General features: G+C 39.2%; 2 protein-coding genes across 2 annotated transcripts in view; both read right to left on the bottom strand.

The window, feature by feature from the left end:
- The window catches only part of LOC139175864 (erythroid membrane-associated protein-like), a 54,948-nt gene extending 43,391 nt beyond the window's left edge, over positions 1–11,557 (bottom strand). The window contains exons 1-2 of the mRNA XM_070767210.1: positions 11,465–11,557; positions 10,660–10,686 (exon numbers count right to left, since the gene is read on the bottom strand). The gene's annotated coding sequence lies outside the window, so the exon portion shown is untranslated. The remainder of the gene's footprint in view (positions 1–10,659; positions 10,687–11,464) is intronic.
- A 530-nt stretch (positions 11,558–12,087) lies between these two features.
- LOC139154072 (origin recognition complex subunit 4-like) overlaps positions 12,088–21,486 on the bottom strand; it is a 39,507-nt gene continuing 30,108 nt past the window's right edge. Inside the window, 5 exon segments of the mRNA XM_070728503.1 lie at positions 12,088–12,371; positions 14,418–14,550; positions 14,552–14,781; positions 14,784–15,422; positions 19,882–20,166. Coding sequence (XP_070584604.1) covers positions 12,088–12,371; positions 14,418–14,550; positions 14,552–14,781; positions 14,784–15,422; positions 19,882–20,166 — 1,571 coding nt within the window.

Below are 21,486 nucleotides of genomic sequence, written 5' to 3'. Positions count from 1 at the left end.
GATCGGATCTGGGCATAGTGCCACCAATCTATTATTATCCCTTCTTCTTGTAGTTCAATTCTAGATTTAAGCTTCATCTGATCATTTAGTAATTCTTTATATCTATACGTTATTTTCTTGTCCTTTATAGACTTTGGATGCGTTATTGCTTCTAAAGGAGCTAGCCATTCTGGGATATTAAAAAAGTGATTTTTCTTTATGTCTTTCCAGACTTCTAGTAGATATTTCCTTAATGTGTGCCTTTTAAAATACGAATGATTTTTATCTTTATCATACCATAAAAATGCGTGCCATCCAAGCATTAAATCATATCCTTCTAAGTTAAGTATTCTTTTGTTATCTAAGATTATCCACTCTCTAAGCCATGTTAATGCGGCAGCCTGATAATATAGTTTCCAATTTGGAAGGCCAAATCCTCCTCTTTCTTTAATATCTTCTAAGCAATTCATTTTTATCCTTGCTTTTTTCCCTTGCCATATAAATTTTTTAACTAAGTTTGTTAAAGTTTTTAAAAAGATTCCCCCTGGATTTATTGGTATTACCTGGAAAAGAAATAAAACCTTGGGTAAAATATTCATCTTAATTGTTGCAATTCTTCCTAAAAAAGATATTTTCAGATTATTCCACATTGCTAAGTCTTTTTTAATTTCTGCTAATAATTTTATATAATTATCATTTTTTAATGTTATTGTTTTCGCTGTTAAGTTTATTCCTAAGTATTTTACTTTTTTTACAGTCTTTATTCCAGAAATACTTTCTAATTTAGTTTCTTGTGTTTTATTCATATTTTTAATCAAAAAATGTGTTTTACTTTTATTTATCTTTAAGCCTGCTACCTTTCCATATTGTTCAATAGCTTGCAGTAAAGTAGGAACTGTTGTTGTCGGTTCTTCAATTATGAACATTAGATCATCTGCAAAGGCCTGGACTTTGTAAGTTTCTTCTCCTACGGTTAAACCTTTTATTTTAGGATCCGCTCTTATTTTAATTAATAAGGTTTCAAGAGTCATGATAAATAACAATGGTGATATAGGGCAACCTTGACGAACTCCCTTATTTATATCAAGTGTTGGTAATTGATTATTGTTCAATATTATGTTCGTTGTTTGTTTTGAGTATATAGTATCTATTAGGTTAACAAATTTTGGGCCAAATCTCATTTTATTTAATTGCATTTTTATGAATATCCAATTAACGTTGTCAAAGGCCTTTTGAGCATCTAGAAACATTAAAGATGCCATCTTGTCTGAGTGTTGTTCATAATACTCTAGTGTATTTATTACCGTTCTAAGATTGTTTTTAATTTGTCTCCCTGGTAGAAACCCATTTTGGTCTTGGTGTATTATTCCATTTATAACTCTTTTGAGTCTCTCTGCATAAATGGCAATAAATATCTTATAGTCTACATTTAATAATGATATAGGCCTATAGTTTTTAATTTTTTCTGGATCTGTGCCCTGTTTATGTATTAAAGTTGTCAGTGATTCTGACCAAGATTTGGGGATTTTACCCTCAAGTCTACATAAATTGAAGGTTTCTAACATGTGGTTTCTTATTGTTTCATTTTCTATCTTATACCATTCTGCGGGTATGGCATCTGGGCCTGTGGCCTTGTTGCTTTTTTGTTTTTTAATTGTTGTTAGGAGTTCTTCCATTGTTATTGGTCCATCCATGGTGGCCTGTTGGTCTTCTGTTATTTGTGGTAATTTTGAAGCTTTTAAATAGTTAAAAACTTCATCTTCGGTAACATGATCTTTAGCATATAGTTCTTTGTAAAAGTTATACACAATGTCTGCCTTACCTTCTGTATCATATTTTATTATACCGTCCTTATCTTCTAATTTTTGGATTAATTTTGATTGGCTCTGTTTTCTAAGTTTATATGCTAGCCATCTGCCAGGTTTATTTGCATATTCAAAATATTGTTGCTTTGCTCTTTTGATCTTTTCAGTTAATTGGTTTTGTTCTATGACTCTAATTTTATGTTTAATTACATTTATTTCTGTCTTTAAATCTCTGTTCTTAGTGTGTTGCTGCGATAAGGATTCTAATTGTTTTAATTCATTTATTAATTGTAGATATTCTAATTTCTTTTCCTTGTTATATTTTGCTGTATAAGATATTGTTAAGCCTCTTATGTACGCTTTAACTGTGTCCCATAGATTCTGTGGAGTAGTGTCTGAGGTTTTATTAATTTCAAAAAATATTTTTAGTTCCTTTTCAATCCAATCCTTGTATTTCTTATCATTTAATATATATCTATTCATCCGCCAGTTGTTCTGTTTATTATTCATCGTCATAGAGACCACTATTGGGTTGTGATCAGCCCATGTATTTACGTCTATCTCAACCTCTCTTATCTGTTCTGCAACCGTTTTTGGTGCCCATAACATGTCAATTCTTGTCCAAATTTTATGAGGGTTGGAGTAGAAGGTATATTGTCTTTCATAAGGGTGTCTTTCCCTCCAAATGTCACTTAGTAATAATTCCGCTTTCATTTTTTGGAAAGTACTAGGTAGCAAATTCCTTCTTGTTTTTTTACCTTTTTCCCTTTTTTTGTTACCTCCCCCTCCTGAATGGTCTAATTGTCTATTCGCAATAGCATTGAAGTCACCTATTATCAATACATTATCAATAGCTAGATCTATTATTATTTGATGTAAATTTTTATAAAATGTCATTTGGTCTTCATTGGGGGCATAGATAGAAACAACCACTAGAGGTCTAGGTTCAATATCAACTTGTACAATCAATATCCTACCCTCTTTATCCTTATATATTTGTTTGGAATTTATAGAATTCTTGACATACATCACTACACCTCTTTTTTTTTGGTCTGCTAATGCAGCGTACATTTTTCCAATTTTGGGATTCAACAGTAATTTTTGGTTATTTTTTTTAATATGAACTTCTTGTAATATTGCAATCTGAACATTTTGATTTCTAATTTTAGAAAAGATTTGTTTCCTTTTTCTTGGTTCATTAAGTCCATTAACATTTACGGAAAAGATTTTTAAGTCTTTATTTGTTGTCATTTAGTGGGTTTTTTGGTTTCTCGCTGAGGTTGAACTCTTCTGGCGCCTTGGTCCTGCTCTATTACTTGAGCAGCGGCCCCCAGATCTTCTTCTTGCTGAGTTGGTAATTCTTCCCCTGATTGCTGTTGAGCTGGTTGTAGTTGGACCACTTGTTGCTTACTTGTGTGATCAAAATGGCTGATGCCACTCTTTTCAAAAAAGTACATAGCTTGTTCTACATTTTCCAGTTTGTACCTTGTAGAACGCCATGTCAGAGAAAGTCCTTGTGGAATAAGCCAACGGTAAGTGATGTTTTCTTTGATCAAAATTTTAGTTAAAAAGTGATAGTCTCTTCTGCTTTCTCTGACACTTCTTGGAACTTGTTTTAGTATCTTTATGTCTACTCCGTGATGTTGAGGCTGGGAGTTTCTTGAATAATGGAGTATCTCATCTCGCAACGCTTTTCTTGTAAACTTAATGTGTATCTCTCTTGGGAGGTTGTGTCGACGGATATAGCTATTCGAGATTCTGCATACTTCATCGATTGCTTTCAGTAAAGCTGTGGGATCCTCTTGGAGTATACCTCCAATTGTTTCCGCCATAGTCATTTTTAAATCTTCATCTTTTTCCTCTTTTATATTCTGAAATCGAAGTCCGTACGAAGCTCGTTGCATCTCCAGCTGGATGATTGATTCATCATATCTTCTGTATCTTTCATCAGCTCTCCCTTCGAGGTAGTCCATTCTTTTCTCATTTTTGTCAGATTGCTCTTCAACTTTTTTGACTCGTTCGTCACTTTCTTGAAGTGTTTGTTGAATCTGCTTTATCTGGTCTTTCATCTCGCCCATGTCAGCTTTCAATTGGGCCATCTCCACTTTGAATTCTGCCAAGTCGGCTTTTATGGCTTCTCTTTGTTGTGTTGCATCCTCTTTTATGGCCTCTCTTTGTTGAGTGGCGTCTTCTTGTGATTTAAACATAAAGTCCTTCAAAGTATTTAAAGTCTCATGTAAAGTTGCAAAATTAGACTGCATTATTTTGTCTTTGTCTTTATCTTTGGTGGACATGGTTAACACCTGGTGTGAGGGGGAAGAATGCGGTGAGACTTGTGGAGAGAGAGTAGTTGGTATAGTTTGTTTTTTTCCTGTTTTAACAAGGGTTGAGGTACTGGACATTGTCAAATTAGAATCCACTATTTCAAATTTAGATTAGTTTCAATTTATGTATAGTAAAAAAGAAAAGAATTGCTATAAATTCCAAATGTGTTCAATGTATTTTGTTAAAAAGAAAATTCCCTTATAATATAACTGTACCAATTCAGTATCAATTCAGTTAATAACAAAATTCAAAAGATATTATTATTATTATTATTATTATTATTATTATTTTTTTAAAAAAAATTAAAATATTCAATACCACAGAAAGAAAAAAACAAGTATTAACTTTTGCGAAAAAGAGAGAAGTAAAAGTTAAAAATAAGTAATGTGATGAGAAGGCCAGAAATAAAGGAAGGAAAAAAAAAATCAGCTATATATGGAAAACAGAAAGAGAAGCATAGGAGGGAAAAATTTGAGCGGAGGGAAAGAAAGGGAGAGAAGAAAAAAGTAAAAGTTATTAAGAAAAGGTGGAAGAAATTGTTCAAAGGGGAAAGAAAAAAAAAAGAGGAGGTACTATTTTAAATCAACTAATTAGAATAGAGCAGGAACCCAAGGCTTGTTAACAATGCATATGAATCAAGCTAAACTTCTTTTAATAATAACAATGCACAAGGAATAAAGAAGAAAAGAAAATCAAAGAAAAGTCAGCAAAAGAAAAATGGTTATTCAAAAGACACAATAACAATATTATATACTTATATTCTTCTTATGGATCCTGTAATTTTGCTAGAGAGTAAAGATGAAAATCCAAGTCTCAGAGGATGAAATTGTATTTGATTTCAATTCCAAGTTCAAAGGGAAAGACAAGTCTAAAGCTTTCTTGTATTCAAAATGAAGTCAGTTTATTTTCCAAGTTCAAGGCAGGAAGAAAGAGACAAATCCCAAGATGGAGTCAAGTTAAGATCCGTGCAGCAGGGCAGATGTTAAAGAAAAATTCTCAACAAATAATCCAAAAGGAGTCAGCAGATAATCCAAAAAGGCTCAGCAAGTAATCCAAATAGGTTAATCAAATAATAAGTAATCCAAGAAAAAAAAGATTTCAATCTCTTCTAAATTCCATTTATTTCATAGTTATTGAATTATTTCATGTTATGAAAAAGAACAACAAGAAAGGAAAAAAGGCAGCAAGACTGTGTTCCTCCGCTTTCAAAATTTAAACCCAGAACATTATGATTTTAGCAGACTATCAAAACCAACTTCTAATCATCACTAGCAATTTCCTTTGGCAGTTAGAATTTTCTAAATAGTCATGTCAAATTTAAGTTATTTTATTAAACCATAAAGTCAAGAAATTATTTTGTAGGTTCCAAAGTTCAAGCTCAAAATGGAAAAGTAAAAGTGAAAAAAAATTAGATCCGGCTGTTGTTTGCGGATGAGTTCAAACAGGGAAAAACTTTCATTTTCGCCCTGAAGAAAAAAAAACTTTCACTTAAAGCTTTCACGATCTTCTACTTTTAAACACGAAACACAATGGAAATTTTTTACCTTAGGTCCTTTCTCTGCTGTATTCTTTTTCAATAAAAAATATTTTGTACTTTCACTTCTTGAGTTTTTTTCCTTCTTCCCGCTGGGTGAGGGGAGAAAGCGCTGGCCGGTCCTCTTAAGCAAAGAGGAGCGGTTCTCCCGTCTCCGAAGCTGCGGGGCGAACCGCTGCCTCCGGAGTCCTAGCGATGGGTCCTCGGGCAGAGGAGAGCCCCCTGTTCTTGGATCGGGCCATCCGGGCCCGATCCGATCGCAAATGCGACCTTCGGAGGGGGTAGAAGGGATCGCTTGGCAGAGCCCTGCCAGAAACGTCCCGCCGCGATCTCCTCCAAACCGGAAGTGACTGTAGAATTTGTAGGTGACCTACCATGTCTTTCTGCTTGAATACAGTCTAGTTTTCCTGTTGACTCATCAATGTGTGCATAACTTTCACCCTCCATATTTGGCAGTGTACCTTCTCAAACTCAGAGCTGCCAAGTTCCTGTTGACCTGCTCCTAGAGATCAGTTTAAAAGCTGATCTGAAACCTTTTTAATATTAATCGCCAGCTGTCTGGTTCCATTATGGTTCAAGTGTAACCCATCCTTTTTCCACAAGTGTGGCTTGTCCCAAAATGTTTCCCAGTTCCTAATGAATCTAAACCCTTCCTCTTGACACCACTGCTTCATCCACATATTGAAGCTCCTGAGTTCTGCCTGTCTAACTGGCCCTGCAGGTGGAACAAGTAACATTTCTAAGAATGCAACCTTGGAGGTCCTGGACTTTAATCTTCTACCTAGCAACCTAAATTTGGCTTCCAGGACCTTTCACTTAGCCTTCCCAATGTGGTTGGTACTAACATGTACCATGACAGTTGGCTCCACCCCAGCACTATCTATCAGTCTGTCTAGTTGCCTTGTGATGTTTGCACCTGGCAACGCTTGTGGTCAACACTTCCATCACAAACCTCTCTCTCTATGTTCCTAACAATCAAACTATCCACTACAAGAAACCCCCATTCCACCACCTGAGGAGAAGTATCCTTGGTGCAAGAGAATATGGGCACATTCTCCAAGGAATGGGTCCCAACCAAGGGAGTCTGTCCCTCTTCCACAGACTGATGTCCTCCCTGCCCAAGATACCCATTCTCCAAAGCAGTTGGAAAGCTGCTCAGCATGGAGTGAGATGCTCCTACTGCATCCCTGAAGATATTCTCCTGTCTCACTATCTCTCTCTGATCCTCCAGGTCTGCTATCTTGGCTTCAAGGGAAAGAACCTGTCCCCTGAAAGCCAGGAGATCATTGCACCAATTACACATCCAAGACTTCTGTCTAGCAGACAGATAGTCACTCATGACACTCAATGCAAAACACTGGGAAGCTCCCTTCCCCCTGCCGGCTATTTTTCTCCATTTCTAATTACTATTCAAATTATTTTTTTTTTAAAAAGATATTTGACTTCCTCTTCTAGATAGTGATACTTTTTTGATGTTTTTGATAAGGTTAATAAATTTATTCCCTTGCTCCCTTCTATCGATTAAAAAACCCAGGTTTTTAGGTTATTCAACTTTTTGTTTTGCTCTTAGTTTAATTTTTGGATTCCCCCCCCCTACTTGTTTCAGGATAGGTGCGCAGGCTGCTAAAAAAAGCCAAGTTAGCAGTTAGACAAGAAACTCACCCCACAAATTTACCAGGGCTCAGCAGGTATTCTTCCCAAGTTGGAGCAACTCTCACTACTGAGAAGACCTTGATTCTACAGCGTTGGGCTGAGCAATCTGTATTGAACCGCCCATCTTCCATCAACAATGAGGCGATCAACAGAATGCCCCAGATGGATATCAACCACAACTTGGATTCTCCACCGACAAAGACTGAAACCCTACAGGCCAACAACAGCTATCCAGTGGCAAAGCTCCAGGATTTGATGCAATACCAGCAGAGATCTATAAGAATGGTGGTGCAGTGCTTGCTGACAAACTCACTCAGCTATTCCAGTCCTTCTGGAATCAAGGAACCATTCCTCAACAACTGAAAGATGTGTCCATCATATACCTCTACAAGAGGAAAGGGAATAAACATGTCTGTGATAATCATAGAAGAATATTGCTGCTTTCCATCTCAGGCAAGATCCTTGCATGAGTGTTGCTGAAGTGCCTGACTGACCACCTGGAATATGATCTATTACCTGAAGGGCAGTGCGGTTTCCACAAAAAGTGTGTCACTGTGGACATGATCATCACAGCCTGACAACTCCAAGAGAAGTGTCAAGAGCAGAATTGTGAATTGTACACCACTTTCATGGATATCACTAAGGCTTTTGACACTGTCAATTGTGAAGGCCTGTGGCACATCATGTCAAAATTTGGGTGTCCTGATAAATTCACCCTGATGGTACGTTAATTTCACAACACTATGATGGTCCATGTGCTGAACAATGGAGAAGCTTCAAAGGCCTTTTCCATCACAAATGGCATTAAGCAAGGGTACATGTTGGCAATAATCTTGTTCAGTACAATGTTTTCAGCCATGCTATAAGATGCCTTCCAGAACAGTTCCTTGGGGGTTAGCCTGAGATACAGGACTGGTGGGAAATTGTTCAACCTGTGGAGAGTCCAGGCTGTCACCAATATAAAGGAGACTGTGCTAGGTGACCTCCCCTTTGCTGATGACTATGATCTGAATTAGAGCAGGAAATGCAGGAAACCTGGATTAGAGCAGAAAATGTAAGATAGTGTGGGTAATTTTGCAGCAGCATGCAACAACTTTAGTCTCCTTATCAACATAAAAAAGACTGAAGTGATGCATCAGCCAATCTCGAAAGCCAAATACCACGAGCCCACCATCACAGTAAAGGGACAAAAGCTACAAGCAGTGGACCAATTTATATACTTTGGCAGCACCCTCTCCTATGCAGTGACAGTTGACATTGAGGTCAACTGTAGAATCTCCAAGGCAAGTTCTGCATTTGGCAGACTAATGACCAACTTGTGGAACCGATGTGAAATAAGCCCTGCTCAAAGTCTACCTAGCACCAATGTTCTCTCTAATTTTTTTTCGGTGTGGGCAGAAAAGTATAGTGTCTGAGCAGCATGCCCCTTGGGACTGGGCGGCATAGATAGATAGATAGATAGATAGATAGATAGATAGATAGATAGATAGATAGATAGATAGATAGATAGATAGATAGATAGATGAATAGATGAATAGATGAATAGATGAATAGATGAATAGATGAATAGATGAATAGATGAATAGATAGATAGATAGATAAATAATCCCTTCTTTTTTATTAAAAGAAATTAATAATTAAAAAAAAAACCAAAATCCATTACTATTAAAACTAAAACAACCAGCAAAAACAAAACATAACTATTAATAAAAACAGGTGAGGGCTGGTTTTTTTCCTCTGTTATTATTTAAGTGCCTTTACCATATGCTCTAAATCAAGAGTAACTTCCCTCGCTGTTTCTCTCTCTTTCCTGCCATTCTCTGCCTCAATTATTTTTTCATTTCTCTTTTTTCCTCCCCTTTTTTCTATCATTTCTCTCTCTCTCTTCCTTCCACTCTTCTCTCTCTCTTGCTTTCTCTGTCTCTCTCTCTCTTGCTTTCTTCCTCTCTCACTCTCTCTCTTCCTTCCTCTCTCATCTCTCTCTCACACTCTTTCTTTCTTGCTCTCTCTCTCTCTTCCTTCCTCTCTTCTCTCTCTCTCTTGCTTTCTTTCTCTCTCTCATCCCCTTTGCCCTCTTTCTCTCTCCCCCTTTCTCTCTCCCCCCTCTTGCCCCCTCTTTCTCACTTCCCCTCCTTCTCTCTCCCCCCCTTGCCCCCTCTTTCTCTCTCCCCCCTCTTGCCCCATTTCTCTCTCCCCCCTTTCTCTCTCCCCCCTCTTGCCCCATTTCTCTCTTCCCCCTCCTCTCTCCCCCTCTTGCCCCCTCTTTCTCTCTCCCACCTATTGCCCCCTTTCTCTCCCCCCCCTCTTGCCCCCTCTTTCTCTCTCCCCCCTCTTGCCCCCATTCTTTCTTCCCCTCTTTCTCTCTCCCCCCTCTTCCTACCTTTTAATGGTAGCTGGGTCCATGATCTTGATGAGGGCTGCCACTGTCTTGTACCGGGATTGGGCAGCAGCTGGCAGCCCCCAGCGCGGCGGCAGGGGAAGAGGTGAAGTTTGGCCCATCGCCCCTGGCTCCAATACTGGAATTGGGTGGCGGTGGGCAGCCCCCAGTGTGGTGGCAGAAGAGGAGGCAAAGCTGAGCTGGGCATTGGAGTTGGGGGCGGGAAGTGACAAGGCTTTTCTTCATTTGAAGAAAAATGAATGGTGAGCTGTCCCTAAACAGCTCCTCTATGGTGAGCTGTCTAGAGGAAAGTGATACAAAGACATGTTGAAAGTCTTCTTCAAGCACAAGACCAATATGGTGCATGCTGATCTATCAAGGCTGTCAAATATCTGAGGCCAGAAGAACATTCATAGCAGAAGAGAAGCAAGCACTCCGCAAAGCCAGAGCTGAAAATGCTGTGACAATGGTGCTCACACATGTCTACCAAACACGTGGCAGAACATTTTGTTCCTGTATAGGCCTTACCAGCACCTGTGAACACATTGCGTACAGCCCACAACCCATTAGATCTCTTTGAACATGATAGATGAACATCATCACCAGAATGAGAAATGTATATGTTTCTAAGCCAACACAGATATTTGCCTCTTTTATTGACAACTAAAAGTAAACTTTATTTATTGATCTTCCAGAAATACCTAAAAACTTCTTATCCCTTGTTTTCTACAATATACTAGGGAAACTTCAAACAAAAATGTAGGTTCAGAGAGAAACATGCATTGCAATTATAGATCCGAAAATAAACATAATGTGAAAAACTGAAATATTCAGTGAACTTAAGCATCATTGATTAACCTCTTTATGTGTATGGGCTGGAGGAACACATTTTTAAGTAGGCATTGTCCTTCTTTTAAAAAAAATATACCAACTTTATTTTAAGTACTGTTATAATGTGGGAAAAACTGCAGCTGATAGTTACTTACTGAACTGAGATATTTTTTGCAAGTTCTCTGAAATAAAGTAGAGAAATATAAACTCATTAGATTTCAAAACACAAAACAGATTCTATGACAATATCTTTTCAAATATTAAGTTTTGGAGATCCCCAATTATTTCACAGGGAACAAAATATCAAGAATTAAACAAGGAGAAAAGCAACTTAGAACTAAGGAGAAATTTCCTGACAGAACAATTGATCAGTGGAATGGCTTACCTCCAGAAGTTGTGAATGCTCCAACACTGGACATTTTAAAGAAGATGTTGGATAACTATTTTTCTGAAGTAGTGTAGGGTCTCCTGCCCGAGAAGGGGGTTGGACTAGAAGACTTCCAAGGTCCCTTCCAATCCTGTTATTATGATTATTAAGATTTATGTTCAACCTATATGACTGGGAGCTGGTGGGTTTGCACTGGACAATCACAGGAGAAATCATAGGACCCCAATCTTCTATCTTTGACCAAGAAAGCAGCATTTTTGGCTGTTAGACTGAAAGTTCTTGGTCAAGATCTTCAAACACAACACACACTGGTAATATCTGTTCTATTTGTATGCCCTGGGAATTCCATGTTGGGAAATCGCTGTCATTAAATGAGCATATTATTTATTACAATTAGACCAAGGTTATCATGCTTTTTGAAGAAAAATCATGGTAGATACGTATTGGGTGTATTTCTGTGTTTATACCACAAACAACAAATGTATTAGTCCAAACACAAATTAGACATTTCCTAAAATATTTTGGGGATATAACTTCACATGTATCTCTAGTAATAAATTTATAACACTTACGTTTCAATTTATATGTCACAAAAGCAATCAGGCATCCAAAAAGCACTAATATGATTATGAAGGGCCCAATCCAAGGGGAAGACGTTGGATTAAAAACATCTGAAAGACACATTGAAATCTTACCTATTTTTTTAAACTTTAGTGGCATTATTTTTTTAAAAAATAAAGTTTATTAAATTATATACATATATAAAAGACACACATTAACAGATCCTTGTGTTCATAGATTGTGAGTACAATTATATCTTTTCTGTTAAAGAACAATACAACAAATAATCCCATCCCATCTGGTTTATCTTCAGATCATATAAACCTTTCACCTTTGACAATTTTATTTGCCTAAGATGTTTCTTTTAAAACATTTTGGGCAATAGAAACTAGTGTTCAGAAAAAAATAAAACCAATTAAAATGAAGATTATTTTCATTTGATACATGAGAAAATTTTAATATGGTAATTTCTAATCTTGGTCTAAATAATATGCTTCTTGGAAATTTTTACTTTATTTAAAATGAAGAGGAAGCCGTCCCTCCAATTATTTAAGCAAGTCTATAATTTCAATATTTTTTTTCAAATGGTATCACTGGTTAACTTCAATGCAACTCAAACTTAGTAAATATATAATCATTGGATTGAAGTTGTAGCCCATTGTTTGACATTGTTTGACACCTGGCTGTTATCCAGAAACAGTTTCATTAGCAAATATTCTTTTTGTACACAATTAGATGGGCCTTCTACGGATTTTATCAATTCAAGATGCTGCAAGCATTCAAAGGCCTTCGTGACAACAGGCTCCGCAAAATTATATACAGTATGTGCTTTCCTCTGTATAAACCTCTGATATTCATGATAAACCATCTGAAAATTAAATGGTTCTCCTTCAAAACTATCATTTAAATGTTTCATAGCTAGTGATGGGCGAACCCAATGGAGTTCGGATTCTGCGAGTTCGGCCAAACTGCGCCATAAAGTTTGGGTGAGTTCGATGAACCCGAACCCGAACCACACCTGAACTCCGAACTCTTCTGGAAATGAAGCCATTCTTTATTAAAATTAAATTGACACAGAGGTCTAATGGCTTTTCTTATATAGAAAAAGGAAAGGTAGACAAAGAAGGTGTCCCTGTGGTTGACCCCAAATTAAATTTGCAAGAGGGTGAAGAGGGGGAGGCAACAGCAGCCACCAGCTTTTGTACAGAAATTCTTTGTGCAGCAGGCATCAGCTTTTTCACAGAAATCTCGTGTGATGGAATGGCATGCGCTCTGTGGCACTATCGGTCTCTGGCCACTGTGACAAGTAGTAACAGCTTTAGGCTTTAGATTACATAGAGAAAGGAAAGGCAGAGAAAGAAGGTGTCCCTGTGGTTGACCCCAAATTACATTTAGAGAGAGCACTAGTGGCTTTAGATTACACAGAAAAAGGAAAGGCAGAGAAAGAAGGTGTCCCTGTGGTAGACCCCAAATTATATTTGCAAGAGGGTGAACACTCAGGATACAGTTTATTGCTTGGGTCTTGGTAGCGAGGCTTTCTCACCAGGACAAAGAAGATACCAGGCCACACTGGAATTCTTTTGGACAGGAACTGTAGTCTTCCTCACTCAGGATACAGTTTATTGTTTGGGTCCTGGCAGGGAGGCTTTCTCACCAGAACAAAGTAGACAGCTGGCCACACTGCAACTTTTTTGGACAGGAACTGTAGTCTTCCTCACTCAGAATACAGTTTATTGCTTGGGTCCTGGCAGGGGGCTTTCCCACCAGGACAAAGAAGACACCAAGCCACACTGGGATTCTTTTGGACAGGAACTGTAGTCTTCCTCACTCTGGATACAGTTTATTGCTTGGGTCTTGGCAGGGAGGCTTTCCCACCAGGACAAAGTAGACAGCTGGCCACACTGGAACACTTTTGTACAGGAACTGTAGTCTTCCTCACTCTGGATACAGTTTATTGCTTGGGTCTTGGCAGGGAGGCTTTCCCACCAGGACAAAGTAGACAGCTGGCCACACTGGAGCACTTTTGGACAGGAACTGTAGTCTTCCTCACTCAGGATACAGTTTATTGCTTGGGTCCTGGCAGGGAGACTTTCCCACCAGGACAAAGTAGACAGCTGGCCACACTGGAACTCTTTTATACAGGAACAGCAGCTTGGTCAGCAACCTTTTTTTGGGGGGTGTTACTGAGTGGCAGTCTTGCAGCCCACAAAATCAAATAAAATAAAATGAAATCAAATTTTAAAACTTTAAAAGTTGAAGTGTAGCAGAGATCAACTCTCCCCACACCTGCCCAAAAAACTATGTTTCTTGTCCCTTCAATGTCTTTGCACACAAAATCAAATTAAATAAAACAAAATCAAATTAAATGACTTTAAAAGTTGAAGTGTAGCAGAGAGCAACTGCCCCCCGCTTCTCCCGCCCTCCATGTCTTTTTCTTCTTGTGCCTGTCTGGCTGTCTAGGCTGGTTTGCTCATTGCTCACCCAAGTTTTCTTCTCTCTTTAACTTGTATGAACAATATCTCCCTTTCTGTGAAGCAGATGCAGCCAAATTGGTCTTTGAAATCTCCCTAAGCTATCTCTCCCTCTCAGTAGAATTAACACAGACTTTCCCTCCCTAGCTGGTATCTCTTACAATGGGGATGGACTGCATGGTGCTGCCTTTTATAGAGGCAGGTCAGGTGTCCTTGGGGACCAATCTAAGCCATGCATCCGGCTGGCCAATCAGTGGTCAGTAGGACACATGGCCAATCACAGCCTTTTATTTACCTTTATGTCTGGAGACCACATGGCTTCAGGTAAGAAGAAGGCTGTCCATTGGTCCGTCGTGTCGCTCCGTCACGGAATTCGGCCTGAACTCCGACCTTTAGCATGGATTTTCAGTAAAATTCGGGTTCGGGTTCGGCATCACGAATGGTGCTAAATTTGGTACAAACCCAAATTGTGCGAGTTCGGTTTGCCCATCACTATTCATAGCTATTATGAGGCAAGATTCCAGCACGGACAGACCATGCACAATATTTGCTTTTGTGTCTATTCTGCAGAGTTTACTGGCTTCCAGGAAGCCAGAGACATGAATATAAGGGTGGGACGCAGTAATATTTATTTGAAGCAAGCATCAGCAACATGAACAGACACTGCAGGTCTTTATTGTAATAAAATTTATTTTGTAGAACATCTTGAACTTTTGTGTCTTCCTGAAGAGACTGTATGTGTCTATTCCACTTCTGGATAAAGGACTTTTCTGAAAATTCTGGAAGAAGGGATAACTGTTCTTTACAAATATTCAAATATGTTTTAAAATCAAAGTATATTTGCCGATGGGAAAACTTGACTTCACTCTTTTCTCCATGAGTTCTAGGATATCTAGCCTACAAATCAGACCAATAACAGCTATAGGCATCTGTGCAGATTGTGATATATCAAAAAGGTTATATAGTAACATTTGGTTCTTATGATGGACAAACAAATCAAATTCATCTAGAATGAACAAAACAGGGCAACTGTGATCATGATCTCCTCTCTTTAATGCTTCCAGAAGAAATGCAAGATTTCCTGCAAAACTATCAAAAACTTTATCTCTAACCACATTCTCCAAATTTAGCTGTCTTGTGATCTCCTTCAAAGCAATTCTACCATTGGTCTGTAACAACCCATTTAAATGTACAGTACTTGCAAGATGTTCTCTTTTACCTCCTTTATTTCCAAAATATTTTTTCAGGCATGACAAACTAACAGTCTTTCCTGACCCTCGTGGTCCAATAATAAATACAGAATTGCTTTCACCATGTATGGCATTATGTTTTATTAGATCAAGTAATTGTTTATATTGATCCTCAAGTCCAAATAACTTTCCATTTGGATTCATGTGACAGAATCTTTCACATAATGTTTTTTGTACCTTTGAAATGCAGTCCCCATTTGTAAAGCTATTAACCTCCAAAGACTGGCGAGGACCAGTCTGCTCATTTCCTTCGGGTGCTCAAAAGCTCAGAACCGTGAGCAGAACTTTGCCATTCTCAGAAATCCCATTCATAAAACAAGGACTATGTGACTGGGTAGGATTGTGGACTCTTTGGGCATTGCTTCATTCCTAAATTTTTTAGTATTTTTATTTATCCCAAAGAAATTAAAAATTGGCAGACAACAGTTTAGCTAAAATTATTCCAGTATTCCGAGTCTGTGGAGAGGGGCGGCATACAATAAATAATAATAATAATAATAATAATAATAATAATAATAATAATTCAAAGTATACCTTGTAAGGCTATACCATGAGGGATGGAAATATTTCAATTAAACTTAGGTTAATTACCGTAATAATTTCATTTATTAACTAAATTAATTGAACTAAATTGAGTTAAAATGAATTGAATTCATTTATGCAAGTTAATTTAATTTAATTAAGTTTATCATAATCTAAAACTTACTGTATTTAAATTAAATAATGATTTTGAATGTCATTTAATTTACACTTTAGGTCAAGATTTCCAGATAGACCATGTGATTCAACAGCCACCACCATCAAATTCAAAATGGAATTATCTCCCCATAGTACACATATGATATTTTATCATATTTTAAATTATTTCTATGCTTCACGTGGATAATAAAAATACAGTTAATTATTTCATAATTGAACCATAAGGTCTTTAATTATTTAATCAATATTATATGCAAACTCCTAAGCTCTATTTCATTTTCTCTGCATATACTCAAGATTGTGCTGCCAAACTTCAGTGGCATCATATCAACATCATATCACTGTTTTGTCACAACAAGAATATGTGTTAAACTCACAATGCGTCTAATCTACAGATTCAATAAAAAAGTAAAAAATGTTTCCTCAAATTGGGGAAATGTCCTCCAGTGGTATGAAAAAGGTTTGCTAAAGTCTTTCTGTCTATTAACTATATCCATTGTTCTCTATCGACTGTATCCATCTATTTCTCTAGAACAGTGGTTCTCAACCTTGGGGTCGGGACCCCTTTGGAGGTCAAATGACCATTTCACAGGGGTTGCCTAAGACCATGGGAAAAGACAAATTTCTAATGGTGTTAGCAACTAAAGCTTCTATTCTGGCATCTCGGAACATATTTTTACAATCCAACCAATCAGGCGTTTACAGGGAGGTGTCCCTCTGACCTCTTGCCAATTGGCTTAAAGATCTGTTGGAAGAATTGGCAGTAAACATATAGTTGGGGGTCACCACAAGATGAGGAACTGTATTTGATGGAAAGAGGATCCCACTGAGAGAAATCAGCCTGTTAGAACTGAAGTGAGGCTTTCCGGAGGTCGAGGAATTAAAGCTACAAGCATTCATTATTAAAAGGAAGTTGTAAAAAGTAAAAAAATATTATATTGCCGGAGCGGCATAAAAACATGTCTTACATCTTAGCAAGTAAGAAGAAGAGAATATGGCTACAGCTTCTCTTCCTGCATAAGAAAGGAAGTGAGCAAAGCATTGTTACATCATAGAGAGGGAGGAGCTACATTAACAAACAGAGTTAACCATTTAACTACAGGGTGTTTCTTAATGTCTTTGGAGGCTGTCAACCCACAACGTGACAGTATTAAGGGGTCGCAGCATTATAAAGGTTGAGAACCACTGCTCTAGAATAAAGTGACCAGATTTTAAGATTGGGAAATAGGGATGTGGGGGGCAGGGTGCTAAAAAAAAGTTTAGCCAAAAAAATAACAAAAAAATTATGTCTTGCTCTCTCTCTCTTGCTAGCTCTCTTACTATCTCTCTCTTACTATCTCTCTTTCTCTCGGCCCCCTCTTGTTCTTGCTCTCTCTTGCTCTCTCTCTCTTTTTCTCCCTCCCTCTCTCTCCGTCTCTTTCTCCCTCTCTTTCTCTCTCTGTCACTTGTTCTCTCTCTCTCTTGCTATTTCTCTCTTACTATCTCTCTCTTTCTCTCTGCCCCCTCTTGTTCTCTCTCTTTCTTTCTTTCTCTCTATCTTTCTCCCTCTCTCTCCCCCTCTCTTGCTCTCTGTCTCTTGCTCCCTCTCTTTCTCCCCCTCTCTCCCTCTCTCTTACTCTCTCTCACTTTCTGTCTCTTGCTCTCTCTCTTTCTCTCTCTGTCACTTGCTCTCTCTCTTGCTCTCTCTCTTTCTTTTTCTTCCTCTCTCTCCCTCTCTCTTGCTCTCATTCTCTGTCTCTTTTTCTCTGTCTCTTTCTCTCTGTGTCACTTGCTCTTTCTCTTGCTCTCTCTCCCTTACTATCTCTCTCTTTCTCTCTGCCCCCTCTTGTTCTCCCTCTCTCTTGTCTATCTCTCTCTCTCTTTCTCCTTCTCTCTCTCCCTCTCTCTTGCTCTCTCTTGCTCTCTGTCTCTTGCTCTCTCTCTTTCTCCCCTCTCTCCCTCTCTCTTACTCTCACTCTCTGTCTCTTGCTCTCTCTCTCTTGCTCTCTCTGTCACTTGCTCTCTCTCTCTTGCTTTCTCTCTCTTACTATCTCTCTTTTTCTCTGCCCCCTCTTGTTCTCGCTCTCTCTTGCTCTCACACTCTCTCTTTTCTCCCTCTCTCTCTCTTTCTCTCACTCTCTGTCTCTTGCTCTCTTTCTTTCTCTGTCACTTGCTTTCTCTCTCTCTTGCTTTCTTTCTCTTTCTATCCTTCTCTCTCTTTTTCTCACTCTCCTTCTCTTGCTCTCTTTCTCTTTCTCTCTGTCTCTTTCTCTCTTTCTCTCTCCCTCTTGCTCTCTCTCTTGCTCTCTCTGAATCTTGCTCTCTTTCTCCCCCCCATCAATGAGAAAGCATGCTCAGTCTCTCCACTTGCAGCACTGGGGCAAAGGCAAGCAAAAATGCTGGGCCAAATGGACCCACTTTTATTTGTTAGGTGAGCTGGTGAGCAGATGGATTCTCCCGCCTGGCACAAACGCTGCTCCATTCCTCCACCTGCCCCCAAGGAGGGCGAATGCCTCAGCTGCACTTCCCTTTCCTTCCCCCGCCTTTGCTGTTGCGGCCAGCGAACCCTCCTGCTTGGGTGGCTCAGCCTCATGGCAGTGGCCACAGGAAGGTGTCGAGCCAGGGGCGAGGAGCAAGCAACAGTAGAAGAGGAAGGGGGGAGTGAGCAAATAAAAGAAAGAAAGAAAAATAAAATGGGGGGGGGGGGAAATCGGGACTTTTAAAAAATGCCCCGGGACGCGGGACAAATTGCTAAAAAGCGTGACTGTACTGCTGAATGCAGGACGTCTGGTCACCTTACTCTAGAAATAAGAACTGTTTGTAAATATTGTGGCACTTTCAGCTTTTGGAGGTTTAAAGAATTGAGCACTAGCAGGACAGAAATTCTCTGCCCAAGGTTTCTTCTGCTCCAACGTCTAAAACCATAAATATGACACCCATTCTTTGTTCCTTTCCTTTTGTTTTTTAAGTGTGAATATGCTACAGATTAAAGATGGAACTACAAAGGCAGAAAAAACTATATACAGTGATCCCTCGATTATCGCGAGGGTTCCGTTCCAAGACCCCTCGCGATAATCGATTTTTCGCGATGTAGGGTTGCGGAAGTAAAAACACCATCTGCGCATGGTGCATGCACAAATGGTGGAGTTTGCGTGGGCGGCGGGGAAACCCCGATTCGGCTCCTCGCTGCTGCCGCGCTGCCGACCAGATCAGCTGCTGGGCGGCTGAAGGAACCTTCCCTGGGTCTTCCCCTTTGCGTGGGCGGAGGGGAAGACCCAGGGAAGGTTCCTTCGGCCGCCCAGCAGCTGATCTGGTCGGCAGCGCGGCAGCAGCGAGGAGCCGAATCGGGGTTTCCCCTTTGCGTGGGCGGCGGGGAAACCCGATCTTCGTCTGCTTGCTGCTGCTGCGCTGCCAACCAGATCAGCTGCTGGGCGGCCGCAGCAGCAGCGAGCAGACAAAGATCGGGGTTTCCCCGCCGCCCACGCAAAGGGGAAACCCCGGCTCCTCGCTGATGCCCCCGCTCGCCTGCCCGCCGCCCGCCAGCAAGAGGGGGAGAGATAGAGAAAGAGAGAGAAGGAAAGAAAGAGATGAGAGAGAGAGGAAGAGAGTGTGAGAGAGGAAGAAGCAAGATAGAGAACGAGAGAGAGAAAGAAAGATGAGAAAGGAAGGGAGTGACGTCATCGGGTGGGAAAATCGCGATATAGCGTTTCGCAATAATCGAGATCGCGAAACTCGAGGGATCACTGTAGTCATTTTTAAAAGAGGTGGACACAATCCATATTTTAAAGAAAATGCTAATATGGTATTAAACCCGAGCAAAATATTCTGTCTGTACTGGATTTTCAGCTTGATCTTTTTCTTTGAAACAAATGTTATGACAATATTTTATTATTGTACAAGACACTGACAAATAGATATTTAAAAGCAGCATATCATTAAAACAATGAGCAAATATATATTTTTCAAAAACTGCATTCCAAATAATCTCCACTATTAAAAATCAGCCCCCTGGTTTATCTCCCCACTCACCAGAAATATAGACTCGGGATTCTCTCTCGCTGTTTACCAGGTGGTTGATGATTTTGCAGGATATTTCACTATCCACTCCTGGTTCTATTGTGATGGAAGCAAAAACTAAAAAGATTCCTGCCATGATCTTCATGTCTGCTATAGCTGACTTCTCCGTCCAGTTTTTCCCTTTGCTGTCCAGCCAAAAAATCTGTGGTGTTGGGTACCACCCCTCAGCACTGCAGGTGAGTCCAATACCTTGGCCATTGTAACCCACCAAAGTAATAGTAGGGTCATCTCCATTTGCTGTACCAAAACAATATAGTGTATGTTAAATTTTGACTGCCACAAAAAATATAATTTCTCTGAAACAGGGTTTCCTAAACTGTAAGGTGTACCACATTTAGACAGAAGGCAGGATAGATGTGATGAACTCTTTACTTATAATTTTACAATGAAATCACAGTTAACCAAGTTTCATTGTATTTTTTATTGTTTATTTGTATTCATTTTTGTTTCTGGATTTTTAAGGGAAGATCTATGGTAGCAAAATATTTAGGAATCGCTGGAGTCTGGACTACAATATCCTTCAGGAAGGAACCTGAAAACTGACATAGTTCATATATGACACAGTTCATATATAATATAGATTATATGTATAATATAGATTATATATATAATAAAGTGTTTGTGCTATATTTTTTAAATGATGAGTTTCATGTTTTATGATACATTTGTATGTTTTTAACTGCTTTTCATTGTTGTAGTATATATTTAATTGTTTAATTGTACTCATATGTAATGAGTTCTGCCTAAATGTGAAATAAGCAAGAATATTAATTGCAGCAATCACTTTTTTGCAGGGGGGGGGACAGCTATAGAATCTTTCAAATGATCATATCCACTTGCCAGAGTAGTGTACCATGATTGAAACTAACCAACTGTTTACAATTGGAATAGAAGGAGGGGCGGGGTCAATGATTGTGGCGCCTCGGGGCTCCCTCATGAGGGAAGCCCCGAATCCCCACCGTCCACGGGTCCCGGCACTTTTGAATTGGGTCCGATCCTCCCTGCAGGCAAGGTGACATAGGGGATGCTACCGGGGCCCTGGTTTGGGGCTGGCATGCCCCACCAAGCGAACTGGCTTAGTCTCGCGCCGGCGGTGGTGCGAGGTCATCCAGGTCGCCATGCTTGGTCGATACTAGCCACAAACGACTTTGCAACAGAGAGATTGAAGAAGCTAGGAAACATCTGGAAAGAGAATGGATCTGAGCGATGGCGAGGTGAAAAAAGCTTAAGCAATGTGCTGGTGAATGTGGAGAGATGGAAAGAAACTTAAAATGGACTGTTTTTATTTTTTGTATTCACGGAAGCAGAAATGCCTGAAATTCGAGCAGAAGTGGCTGATTGGCTATGGGGTAGTTAGCAGAAAGCTCTAAAAACTTAGCAAATTGCCCAAAGTTATTGGGGGTTTTTTTTGGAGGATATTTAAGGAATTTAAAGATTTGGAGCTTGAATTGGGGTTCTATTTGGATTTATTAAGGTATTTTTTTCTTGATGATGTCACTTCCCTTTATAACAATTGATGAAAATGATCAATCATGATAATCTACTGCCACCTTCAGG

Source organism: Erythrolamprus reginae, chromosome Z (genome assembly GCF_031021105.1).
Source record: "Erythrolamprus reginae isolate rEryReg1 chromosome Z, rEryReg1.hap1, whole genome shotgun sequence".
In the NCBI taxonomy this organism is placed as follows: domain Eukaryota; kingdom Metazoa; phylum Chordata; class Lepidosauria; order Squamata; family Dipsadidae; genus Erythrolamprus; species Erythrolamprus reginae.
The sequence above is the reverse complement of the archived record's forward strand: the minus strand, read 5'-3'. Positions and strand labels throughout refer to the sequence as shown.